At 54.4% G+C, this 12,543-nt stretch overlaps 2 protein-coding genes across 2 annotated transcripts; both read right to left on the reverse strand.

The window, feature by feature from the left end:
* Positions 1-1,990: 1,990 nt before the first annotated feature.
* LOC142829504 (uncharacterized) lies at positions 1,991-7,579 on the reverse strand. The gene is made up of 3 exons (XM_075929186.1): positions 7,448-7,579; positions 4,139-7,349; positions 1,991-2,073 (listed from the first exon to the last, which is right to left on the reverse strand). The coding sequence occupies exons 2-3, from the start codon at positions 7,281-7,283 to the stop codon at positions 1,991-1,993; spliced, it is 3,228 nt and encodes a 1,075-aa protein (XP_075785301.1). The 5' UTR covers positions 7,284-7,349; positions 7,448-7,579.
* Positions 7,580-7,827: 248 nt separating this feature from the next.
* On the reverse strand, positions 7,828-12,502 carry LOC142829551 (uncharacterized). The gene is made up of 2 exons (XM_075929682.1): positions 12,371-12,502; positions 7,828-12,272 (listed from the first exon to the last, which is right to left on the reverse strand). The coding sequence occupies exon 2, from the start codon at positions 12,204-12,206 to the stop codon at positions 8,613-8,615; it is 3,594 nt and encodes a 1,197-aa protein (XP_075785797.1). The 5' UTR covers positions 12,207-12,272; positions 12,371-12,502; the 3' UTR covers positions 7,828-8,612.
* Between the last annotated feature and the right edge of the window lie 41 nt (positions 12,503-12,543).

Here is a 12,543-nt window from a genome sequence, read left to right on the forward strand (position 1 = left end):
TTTTGCCCTGCAGTATAGACATATCCTTAGATATATGTGCAACAGAAATCAGTCACCAAAGTTAAATTGGTTAAAGAAAAAGAGGCAGCAAAATAATGTACAGAAGGCCATTCCACTACAAAGAAAGATAGGAAAAGGATATTACTATAACCCTTTTATACCACATAGATAATTTTTACCTTTTGATCATTGAACGCTACTACTGTCCTGAGCAAAAATGTCATAAAATGAGGGGTTCCATAATAGTACTGATGCTTTGAACTGGTTTTAGCCCATGGGTATTTTTTGGCTGTGACTAAACTAGACAAAGAGATCATATTTTAAAACATGTTGTCCATATATTTGAACACTGATGGAAACAACATTTGATGCCTCTATAAACTCACCTGATCACGGCCAACCCAGTGGTCCCATGTAGGGTTGACCATGACTAGTAAACACATCTTTATGCTTTAGCTGTAGTGCTGTTTGATAATGTGTTCGGTAAAACAAGTTAGCTCTATCTTTTATTAACCTAGTTGGCCTAGTTCCTTAGCCTACACGTGACTTTATTATAATAAGAAAATGGGCAATTTCAGAAAGTAAAATGTTGGATGCATTTTCTGAATCGCAGGAAAAAGCAAACTTGAGTTCCAGTTAGATTCCCAAAATAATCTTATAAAGAGTTTCAGCTTAATTGCATCGCTTATTCTGAAGGTTTGTTTAGGTACATTAGTAAAGGCAAAGCTGCCTGTGACCTCAGGGAAAAAAATAGAATTTTATTTCCTCTCATAAAAGGGAAAAATCAATTATAATCTAAATCTTATCCTAGTTCCAATTGACTTAAAGATTATAGCTAAAATACAATATAGTAAGGAGTCTTAAAAATATTTAGCCAGATCCTGCTCTCATCAAATTCAGTAGTCAAACTTCCATTGAAGTTAGTGAAAGCAAGATCACTGCTATTACTTCCTTCTTTAGAACCAGATTATGACTTGCTGGGTGTGGGGTTTGGGCAGAATTATAGTCCTTGCACTCATGCAAGCACTCACAGCAGTGGTCATTAAGTATTAAATTGAGATGTCAGAGTTGTTTAACTCTTTCTTTTGTTACTGTCTGGAGCATGAAAAAACAACAAATGAAACTGTAATCTTATCTTGCTTATACATTTATTAGAATTATTATTTTTTCATGTACTTCTGAGACATTCACTGATTGCCAGTATTGCAAGAAGCACCAAGAATTTTAGGAAATAAGATGGGGCCACTCATTAAGCAATAATTTCCCACGCATATGCTTTAGTACTATAGAATGATTCATAACTTGTTTTTTTCTTTAACAATTGGAAAGAACTGGGAGGAGAATTCAGCTTACTCTGAAGATATTTTACGCCATAAGAGATCAATTCTGCCTATTTTACACTGATGCAAAGCCACTGATTTCCCTTGAATAAATCCTTATGCTGTTGAAGAAATCCAACAGCATAAAGGAGAAGCCTTAGAAGTATAGAATCCTAGAGCTGGTAAGAGACCTCAGGAGGTCATTGAGTCCAGCTCCGTGCCCAAAGCAGGACCAATCCCAAATAAATCTTCTCAGCCAGGGCTTTGTCAAGCCGAGACTTTAAAAACCTGTAGGGATGGAGATTCCACCACCTCCCCAGGTAACCCATTCCAGTGCTTCAGCACCCTTCTGGTGAAAAATATTTAGAATTCACTTAGCAATCAGGTTATGATGGTCTCTAATAATACAAGAAATAAAAGTGCTTTGCCCAAGGACAAGCCACTCAGCCAACTCCGTGGCAGTCAGGAATGGAACCAGGGCTTCCTAACTCCAAACTGCAGGGCCCAGCCATTAAACATGAATTCCAGTCATCTGAAGAAGTGGGTTGTGCCCATGAAAACTCATGATACCATCTACATGTTTTGTTAGTCTATAAAGTGCTACCAGACCATTTGTTTTTTTCTGTACAGACTAACTCGACTACCCCCTGAAGCCGTTAAATATAGACACTCTATTTTGTTCCTCCTTCTTGTTTGGCATAGTCAATGAGAATTTTTCTGTTTACTTCAATGGAATTTGACTCAAGCACTTGAACTTAAGAGGAATAAGCCAACAGAGTTACAGTTTGTGGCTAAAAAAAATCATTACTGGTCTGATGGATGCTGATACTCCAGGGGCTTGGAAAGAGATTTTGTTCAGTCCAGGTCTGCAATCCTAGTGCTCCACAAAAAGGGTGAGAGGGAGAACATGGGGATAAAGGATTTGCATAGAGAGCAAGAAAACTGGACTTAGGAAAGGGACAAGAGAAGTGACTGAAACTGATTGTAGATTAGCAGAACTGGCTGGATGTTGAAAAGCAATATTAATTGAATACCTTTGACAACTAGTGGAAAACTATTCATGGAATATATTGATGGGCATGTTTCCCTGCAAATTATCAATAACCCCAAAGAAGGTAAAGGGAACATACTGCAGGGAAAAAATGTGAGTAAGGCTGAAAAAAAAGAGGCCTATGAGCTAGAATCATGGTACATTTTGCCTGCTTTGTTCTGGTCTAACAAGATAGAACAGCCCTAAATAAGGCTTAAGTGATTAAGAAGGGTTTACATTGCTTCATGTTTGCTGAGTAGCATAAAGGGGAAAGGAGCGATGCTCTAAGAGTAAAGATTAAGATTGGCATTCAAAAATGTATTTGTGGAAACATTATTATGAGGGAATACACAAAGACAGAAGGAAAGACAGTCTAAACTGATCAGGGCAAACACATAGCTTCAAAAGGAAGAAAAAATAATAATTAAGGTTATACACACACCCACATAAATACACTTTAGTTGAATTTTGTTTGGCAGTAGCATGAGACACTTTCAGCAGGAATTTTATGGCATCTTTTTCATTTATATTTACAGAGGGGAGAGTAACAAAAATATTCTCATTTGATAATACCTTGATGTCTCAAATTAATTCCCTTCAGCCACATTTGCTCCTTGTTTGTGGTTGCATTCCTCAAATGTTAGTTTGGTCATTGTAGCGGGTGGCTCTCGTCGCCACGTCGCCCTTTGGTCACTGCCCTCCGGCAGTGACAACCATAGCCTCTAAGCTGTCCCCTTCCGGGGGAAAGTTCGTTGTAGGCCGGCAGGCCTTTAGGAGGCGGGTCCTCCGCCCTGGTACGGTGGATGGCTAGTCCGCCCTATGGCTCCACCGTGCCTTACAGTAGTCCGAGTCCTGGCCCTTTAAAGGTCCGATCCGGATCATGGCCGAATGCAAAAACCCTCCTACGGACGCCCAGGCCCTCGAGCAGGGCAGGGCAGTAACTGGCGGCCAGGCCCCAACTCAAGGCGGGCCCCAAACAAATCCACCGGTCTGTAGGAGCTCCTAGTTCACGAGCGGGGCAGGCAGTGTAGCTGCAACAGTGGCAAGGGGGTGGGAGACTGCCACCCGGTTAGTGGGTGGCAGGGGGGCGCAGGCCCACCCACTCCACTGCGCCCCGGCCCAGGGGCCCTGGAGCAGCCGTTCAGCTGCTACGGGCTCAGCAGGGGCTCCAGCCCGCAACTTGCTGGCCTAGGGCTGTTCTCAGCCCATACTACCCCCTGGGCCGCTTCTTGTCTCCCCCTTCCCCCTTCCCCAGTACCTGTAGCCCCAGCGGCCTGTCGGGGAGTTGAAGTCCGCGTCGTCTCCGCAGGGGCCGGCGGCCCAATCCAGGGGGCAAGAGGTCAGGGTTCTGTAGTGTCCCGCGGGGGCTGTCCGGCCCGGCGTTCCCGTACCCACCGGGGGTCCAGCTGGTCCAGCGGCTCGGTCCCGTCCTCTGGGTCCGTGAGTGGTTCAGCTGGCGGGCCGGGCCAGGCCCTAGTAGCCCGGGCAGGGAGGCCCTGGCCGGCCTCTGGGAAGGTGACTGAGGGCGGCCTAGCCCGGGTCTTAGCCTCCCCAGACAGGAGCTCCAGCCGGGCCTCCGACTCCTTCGGAGGCTGGCCTCTGACTGAGCTCCCAGGCCGCCTTCTTATAGTCCTAGTCCCGCCCCTTGACTTCCGGTCAGGTGAGGGGGCGGGGCTAGGCCGGGCCCAAAATGGCCGCCGGAGGGGTTCCTCCGCCTCCGGCTCAGTGGGTGGCCATTCCACCCCACTACACTCCTCCCCCCTTAAGTCCAGCTCCCGATCTCCGGGACTGGGCTTCTGCTCCTCCTCCCTGCGGGACAGGGCATCGGCATTTGCATTGTCCCTCCCCGCTCGGTGTTTCACTGTGAATACATACGGTTGGAGGGACAGGTACCATCTCATGATGCGACTGTTGGTGTCCCACATCTGATGGAGCCATTGCAGGGGGGCATGATCTGTGAAAAGAATAAAAGAGTCTCCAAGGAGGTAATATCGCAGCGCCTCGATGGCCCACTTTATTGCTAGGGCCTCCTTCTCGATTGCGGCGTAGCGACGCTCTCGGGGGAATAGTTTTCGGCTGATATACAGCACTGGGTGTTCTTCTCCCTCAATTTCCTGGGACAGTACTGCCCCCAGTCCGCAGTCTGACGCGTCCGTCTGGACAATGAAGGGCCGGGAGAAATCAGGGCTGAACAGAACCGGCGCGCTGCACAGAGCGGCTTTTAGGTCCTGAAAAGCAGTCTCGCATTCGGGCGACCACCTGATCCTTTGAGGACTGTCTTTCTTGAGGAGCGCCGTGAGAGGCGCGGCTCGAGTTGCAAAATGTGGCACAAACCGGCGATAGTAACCTGCCAATCCTAAAAACTGTCTTACTTTCTTCTTGGTGGTGGGTGTCGGGTAGTTTCTGACCGCCTCCACCTTCCCTACTAGGGGCCGGACCAGACCCCGTCCCAGCTGGTACCCGAGGTAGGTGGTTTCCTGCCAGCCAATTTTACATTTCGTGGGATTAGCTGTCAGGCCAGCATCCCGCAAGGTCCGCATTACGGCCGCTACCCGCTCGATGTGTTCCTCCCACTCTTGGCCGTAAATTACCACATCATCTAGGTACGCGGCTGCATATGCCGTGTGCGGGGATAGCAAGCGGTCCATCATTCGCTGAAATGTTGCAGGGGCCCCATGGAGTCCGAACGGCATCCTTTTAAAGTGGAACAATCCCGAAGGAGTTGAAAAGGCAGTTTTTTCTCTCGATTCGGGGTCCAGGGGGATCTGCCAATAACCCTTTGTAAGATCCAGGGTGGTTATAAAGTCGGCTTTCCCCAGGCGTTCTAACAGTTCATCTGTCCGTGGCATGGGGTAGGCGTCAAATTTTGAAATTGCATTTACTCGTCTGAAATCGATGCAGAAGCGGACACTGCCATCTGGCTTTGGCACCAAGACGATTGGGCTACGCCACTCGCTCTGGGAGCGCTCTATCACTCCCAGTTGCAGCATCGACTGGACTTCCTCCTCGACTATCTTCCGCATCCGGCGGGGGAGAGGCCGAGTACCTTCTCGTACCACCTGGCCTGGAGGGGTCCAAATGGTATGTGTTATTACCCCAGTACAGCCGGGTTGGGTCGTGAAGGTCTTTCGAAATGCCTCTACGAGACGACGTGCTTGTTTCACTTGGGTTGCAGAGAGGGTATTTCCCAGCTGTGGTTCTCTTTCTTCCCCCAGATCAGGTATTTCCGGCCCTAAAGGGGGCTCCACTGGGTAGGGAGTAATCATCAGGGCCTCCCGTTCTCGCCAGTGCTTCAGGAAATTCACATGAAATATTTGGGTTTTCTTCTTCCGATCCGGTTGATAGATCTCGTAGTTCACCGGCCCGACCTGACGAATGACCTCATAGGGCCCTTTCCAGCGGGCCAGGAGTTTGGATTCCTCTGAGGGGAGCAGAAGTACCACCAGGTCCCCTGGTTTAAAACTTCTTTCCTGGGCTTGTCGATTATAGGTCCGTTCTTGGGCGGCTTGGGCTAGTTGTAGATTTTCCCGAGCCAGGGCTCCGGCCTGTCTCAATCGCTCCTGGAGCTGGAAAACATATTGCAGGAGGCCTTGTGACGTTGAAGGGGTCGACTCCCACGTTTCCCTCACGAGATCCAGGATCCCCCGAGGACGATATCCATATAGGAGTTCGAAAGGGGAAAACTGAGTGGACGCTTGTGGCACCTCCCGGACCGCAAGCAGCAGTGGAGGCAGTAAAAGGTCCCACTGTTGCAGTTCTGCTGGGGAAAACCGTCTTAACATCCCCTTTAAGGTCCGGTTGAACCGCTCCACTAAGCCGTCGGTTTGGGGATGGTATACTGACGTTTGTAGTTTATGTATCCCTAGTATTGTACACACCTGTCGGAACAGTTGTGATGTGAAATTAGTCCCTTGGTCCGTAAGGAGTTCTCGGGGAAGCCCCACCCGAGCGAAGATTTTTACCAGCTCCGAAGCAATGGTTCGGGCGTAGGTGTTTCTCAGCGGTATGGCTTCAGGAAACCGGGTGGCATAGTCCATTACAACCAGGATATAGCGGAACCCCGCCTTACTTTTGGGCAGCGGGCCGACTAGGTCCATGGCCACCCTTTCAAAGGGGGTCCCCACCACCGGGAGGGGGATTAACGGGGCTTTCGGCACTCCTGAGTCGGAGGCTAACTGGCAATTTGGACACGACTGGCAGTAATCCCGAACTTCCTGGTATACTCCAGGCCAAAAGAACCGGGACAGTACTCTCGCCAGTGTTTTTTCTGTCCCCATGTGGCCAGCCGCAGGAATGTCATGGGCCAGACGCAACACCGCCCGGCGATGACAGCCAGGGACGAGGATCTGGGTCTTGACCTCCTGGGTCCGGGGGTCTTGCATGACCCGATAGAGACGGTCGCCTTTTACTTCAAAGTGGGGCCACTGGGCTGCCTTCCGGGGGTCTACTACGGTACCATCAACCGCGGCCACCTGTTCATAGGCCGCCCTCAGTGTGGGGTCCTCCCTCTGGTCCCGCGGAAAGTCGGCCAGGGTAAGGGTCTGGGCATTGGCTTCTGCCGGGGTCCCGGGGTCATCGGGTCCCTCACCTGCCTTTTCCCCACGAGGCTGCTCACCCTCAGGTGCCTCTTTGGACTGATCTTCTGGTGGTCTCTCTCCCAGAAGCTTGGTCTCCACTTTCTCCCGGTCAGCTGGAGGCCTGGGGGTTACCTCGCGCACTAGGTCTGCGAATCCGGGCCAGTCTCTTCCCAGGATGATAGGGTAGGGGAGCGTCGTGGCGAGCCCTACAACCATCTCAGCAGACCGCCCTCGGATTGTGAGTCGGACTTTTGCTCGGGGATAGGCCTTCACATCGCCATGTATACACCGCAGGTACAGCTCCCCTTCTGGCTTCAGGTCTTCAGGAAGGAGATCCCGCCGGACGAGGGTCTGCATACAGCCAGAGTCCAGAAAGACGGCTACTCCTTCGGAGTCCTTCGGGGCCTGGATCAGCAACTCCCCCTGGTCGACCGGCAGAGTGTAGGGGTTGGCGGGTGTCGGCGCCCCCGACCTCAGCCCCGTAGAACCCCTGGGTCCACGTCCGTCCCTCTGCCCCATACAGGTTTCAGGCAGGGTTTCCGGCCCTTCCCCTGGGGGTGACGTCCCCCCGGCCGGGTAGGCAGGCTCTTGGGCTGGTCCCGGCCCTGGCTCGGCAGGTTGGGGCCCGCAACTGAACAGCGGCTGAAGGTCCTGCTGCTGGAGTGCTTGGAGATGCTGGAGTTGAAGGCCCAGCTGCTGTATCAACTGCTGAGCGATCTGCCAGTGTTGAGCGGCCAACTGCTGCAGCTGTTGGCGCTGGCGCTCCGCCACTGCTCTCCCCACTCGGTCCAGTTCCATCCTGTTTTGGGGAAATGGGGAAAACTCCCGGCCCACTAGGTAAACAGTCCCCACGGCCGGATGGGGGGGGGGGGGGGGGGGGGGGGGGGGGGGGGTTAATCTAAGGATTTTTTTTTTTTTTTTTTTTTTTTGACAAACTGAGGCACCCGTTCCGTCCCTTACGTCAGGGTCGGGATCACAGTGCCCACATTCTCCACCATCTGTAGCGGGTGGCTCTCGTCGCCACGTCGCCCTTTGGTCACTGCCCTCCGGCAGTGACAACCATAGCCTCTAAGCTGTCCCCTTCCGGGGGAAAGTTCGTTGTAGGCCGGCAGGCCTTTAGGAGGCGGGTCCTCCGCCCTGGTACGGTGGATGGCTAGTCCGCCCTATGGCTCCACCGTGCCTTACAGTAGTCCGAGTCCTGGCCCTTTAAAGGTCCGATCCGGATCATGGCCGAATGCAAAAACCCTCCTACGGACGCCCAGGCCCTCGAGCAGGGCAGGGCAGTAACTGGCGGCCAGGCCCCAACTCAAGGCGGGCCCCAAACAAACCCACCGGTCTGTAGGAGCTCCTAGTTCACGAGCGGGGCAGGCAGTGTAGCTGCAACAGTGGCAAGGGGGTGGGAGACTGCCACCCGGTTAGTGGGTGGCAGGGGGGCGCAGGCCCACCCACTCCACTGCGCCCCGGCCCAGGGGCCCTGGAGCAGCCGTTCAGCTGCTACGGGCTCAGCAGGGGCTCCAGCCCGCAACTTGCTGGCCTAGGGCTGTTCTCAGCCCATACTACCCCCTGGGCCGCTTCTTGTCTCCCCCTTCCCCCTTCCCCAGTACCTGTAGCCCCAGCGGCCTGTCGGGGAGTTGAAGTCCGCGTCGTCTCCGCAGGGGCCGGCGGCCCAATCCAGGGGGCAAGAGGTCAGGGTTCTGTAGTGTCCCGCGGGGGCTGTCCGGCCCGGCGTTCCCGTACCCACCGGGGGTCCAGCTGGTCCAGCGGCTCGGTCCCGTCCTCTGGGTCCGTGAGTGGTTCAGCTGGCGGGCCGGGCCAGGCCCTAGTAGCCCGGGCAGGGAGGCCCTGGCCGGCCTCTGGGAAGGTGACTGAGGGCGGCCTAGCCCGGGTCTTAGCCTCCCCAGACAGGAGCTCCAGCCGGGCCTCCGACTCCTTCGGAGGCTGGCCTCTGACTGAGCTCCCAGGCCGCCTTCTTATAGTCCTAGTCCCGCCCCTTGACTTCCGGTCAGGTGAGGGGGCGGGGCTAGGCCGGGCCCAAAATGGCCGCCGGAGGGGTTCCTCCGCCTCCGGCTCAGTGGGTGGCCATTCCACCCCACTACACTCCTCCCCCCTTAAGTCCAGCTCCCGATCTCCGGGACTGGGCTTCTGCTCCTCCTCCCTGCGGGACAGGGCATCGGCATTTGCATTGTCCCTCCCCGCTCGGTGTTTCACTGTGAATACATACGGTTGGAGGGACAGGTACCATCTCATGATGCGACTGTTGGTGTCCCGCATCTGATGGAGCCATTGCAGGGGGGCATGATCTGTGAAAAGAATAAAAGAGTCTCCAAGGAGGTAATATCGCAGCGCCTCGATGGCCCACTTTATTGCTAGGGCCTCCTTCTCGATTGCGGCGTAGCGACGCTCTCGGGGGAATAGTTTTCGGCTGATATACAGCACTGGGTGTTCTTCTCCCTCAATTTCCTGGGACAGTACTGCCCCCAGTCCGCAGTCTGACGCGTCCGTCTGGACAATGAAGGGCCGGGAGAAATCAGGGCTGAACAGAACCGGCGCGCTGCACAGAGCGGCTTTTAGGTCCTGAAAAGCAGTCTCGCATTCGGGCGACCACCTGATCCTTTGAGGACTGTCTTTCTTGAGGAGCGCCGTGAGAGGCGCGGCTCGAGTTGCAAAATGTGGCACAAACCGGCGATAGTAACCTGCCAATCCTAAAAACTGTCTTACTTTCTTCTTGGTGGTGGGTGTCGGGTAGTTTCTGACCGCCTCCACCTTCCCTACTAGGGGCCGGACCAGACCCCGTCCCAGCTGGTACCCGAGGTAGGTGGTTTCCTGCCAGCCAATTTTACATTTCGTGGGATTAGCTGTCAGGCCAGCATCCCGCAAGGTCCGCATTACGGCCGCTACCCGCTCGATGTGTTCCTCCCACTCTTGGCCGTAAATTACCACATCATCTAGGTACGCGGCTGCATATGCCGTGTGCGGGGATAGCAAGCGGTCCATCATTCGCTGAAATGTTGCAGGGGCCCCATGGAGTCCGAACGGCATCCTTTTAAAGTGGAACAATCCCGAAGGAGTTGAAAAGGCAGTTTTTTCTCTCGATTCGGGGTCCAGGGGGATCTGCCAATAACCCTTTGTAAGATCCAGGGTGGTTATAAAGTCGGCTTTCCCCAGGCGTTCTAACAGTTCATCTGTCCGTGGCATGGGGTAGGCGTCAAATTTTGAAATTGCATTTACTCGTCTGAAATCGATGCAGAAGCGGACACTGCCATCTGGCTTTGGCACCAAGACGATTGGGCTACGCCACTCGCTCTGGGAGCGCTCTATCACTCCCAGTTGCAGCATCGACTGGACTTCCTCCTCGACTATCTTCCGCATCCGGCGGGGGAGAGGCCGAGTACCTTCTCGTACCACCTGGCCTGGAGGGGTCCAAATGGTATGTGTTATTACCCCAGTACAGCCGGGTTGGGTCGTGAAGGTCTTTCGAAATGCCTCTACGAGACGACGTGCTTGTTTCACTTGGGTTGCAGAGAGGGTATTTCCCAGCTGTGGTTCTCTTTCTTCCCCCAGATCAGGTATTTCCGGCCCTAAAGGGGGCTCCACTGGGTAGGGAGTAATCATCAGGGCCTCCCGTTCTCGCCAGTGCTTCAGGAAATTCACATGAAATATTTGGGTTTTCTTCTTCCGATCCGGTTGATAGATCTCGTAGTTCACCGGCCCGACCTGACGAATGACCTCATAGGGCCCTTTCCAGCGGGCCAGGAGTTTGGATTCCTCTGAGGGGAGCAGAAGTACCACCAGGTCCCCTGGTTTAAAACTTCTTTCCTGGGCTTGTCGATTATAGGTCCGTTCTTGGGCGGCTTGGGCTAGTTGTAGATTTTCCCGAGCCAGGGCTCCGGCCTGTCTCAATCGCTCCTGGAGCTGGAAAACATATTGCAGGAGGCCTTGTGACGTTGAAGGGGTCGACTCCCACGTTTCCCTCACGAGATCCAGGATCCCCCGAGGACGATATCCATATAGGAGTTCGAAAGGGGAAAACTGAGTGGACGCTTGTGGCACCTCCCGGACCGCAAGCAGCAGTGGAGGCAGTAAAAGGTCCCACTGTTGCAGTTCTGCTGGGGAAAACCGTCTTAACATCCCCTTTAAGGTCCGGTTGAACCGCTCCACTAAGCCGTCGGTTTGGGGATGGTATACTGACGTTTGTAGTTTATGTATCCCTAGTATTGTACACACCTGTCGGAACAGTTGTGATGTGAAATTAGTCCCTTGGTCCGTAAGGAGTTCTCGGGGAAGCCCCACCCGAGCGAAGATTTTTACCAGCTCCGAAGCAATGGTTCGGGCGTAGGTGTTTCTCAGCGGTATGGCTTCAGGAAACCGGGTGGCATAGTCCATTACAACCAGGATATAGCGGAACCCCGCCTTACTTTTGGGCAGCGGGCCGACTAGGTCCATGGCCACCCTTTCAAAGGGGGTCCCCACCACCGGGAGGGGGATTAACGGGGCTTTCGGCACTCCTGAGTCGGAGGCTAACTGGCAATTTGGACACGACTGGCAGTAATCCCGAACTTCCTGGTATACTCCAGGCCAAAAGAACCGGGACAGTACTCTCGCCAGTGTTTTTTCTGTCCCCATGTGGCCAGCCGCAGGAATGTCATGGGCCAGACGCAACACCGCCCGGCGATGACAGCCAGGGACGAGGATCTGGGTCTTGACCTCCTGGGTCCGGGGGTCTTGCATGACCCGATAGAGACGGTCGCCTTTTACTTCAAAGTGGGGCCACTGGGCTGCCTTCCGGGGGTCTACTACGGTACCATCAACCGCGGCCACCTGTTCATAGGCCGCCCTCAGTGTGGGGTCCTCCCTCTGGTCCCGCGGAAAGTCGGCCAGGGTAAGGGTCTGGGCATTGGCTTCTGCCGGGGTCCCGGGGTCATCGGGTCCCTCACCTGCCTTTTCCCCACGAGGCTGCTCACCCTCAGGTGCCTCTTTGGACTGATCTTCTGGTGGTCTCTCTCCCAGAAGCTTGGTCTCCACTTTCTCCCGGTCAGCTGGAGGCCTGGGGGTTACCTCGCGCACTAGGTCTGCGAATCCGGGCCAGTCTCTTCCCAGGATGATAGGGTAGGGGAGCGTCGTGGCGAGCCCTACAACCATCTCAGCAGACCGCCCTCGGATTGTGAGTCGGACTTTTGCTCGGGGATAGGCCTTCACATCGCCATGTATACACCGCAGGTACAGCTCCCCTTCTGGCTTCAGGTCTTCAGGAAGGAGATCCCGCCGGACGAGGGTCTGCATACAGCCAGAGTCCAGAAAGACGGCTACTCCTTCGGAGTCCTTCGGGGCCTGGATCAGCAACTCCCCCTGGTCGACCGGCAGAGTGTAGGGGTTGGCGGGTGTCGGCGCCCCCGACCTCAGCCCCGTAGAACCCCTGGGTCCACGTCCGTCCCTCTGCCCCATACAGGTTTCAGGCAGGGTTTCCGGCCCTTCCCCTGGGGGTGACGTCCCCCCGGCCGGGTAGGCAGGCTCTTGGGCTGGTCCCGGCCCTGGCTCGGCAGGTTGGGGCCCGCAACTGAACAGCGGCTGAAGGTCCTGCTGCTGGAGTGCTTGGAGATGCTGGAGTTGAAGGCCCAGC

Source organism: Pelodiscus sinensis, chromosome 5 (genome assembly GCF_049634645.1).
Source record: "Pelodiscus sinensis isolate JC-2024 chromosome 5, ASM4963464v1, whole genome shotgun sequence".
Lineage (NCBI taxonomy): Eukaryota > Metazoa > Chordata > Testudines > Trionychidae > Pelodiscus > Pelodiscus sinensis.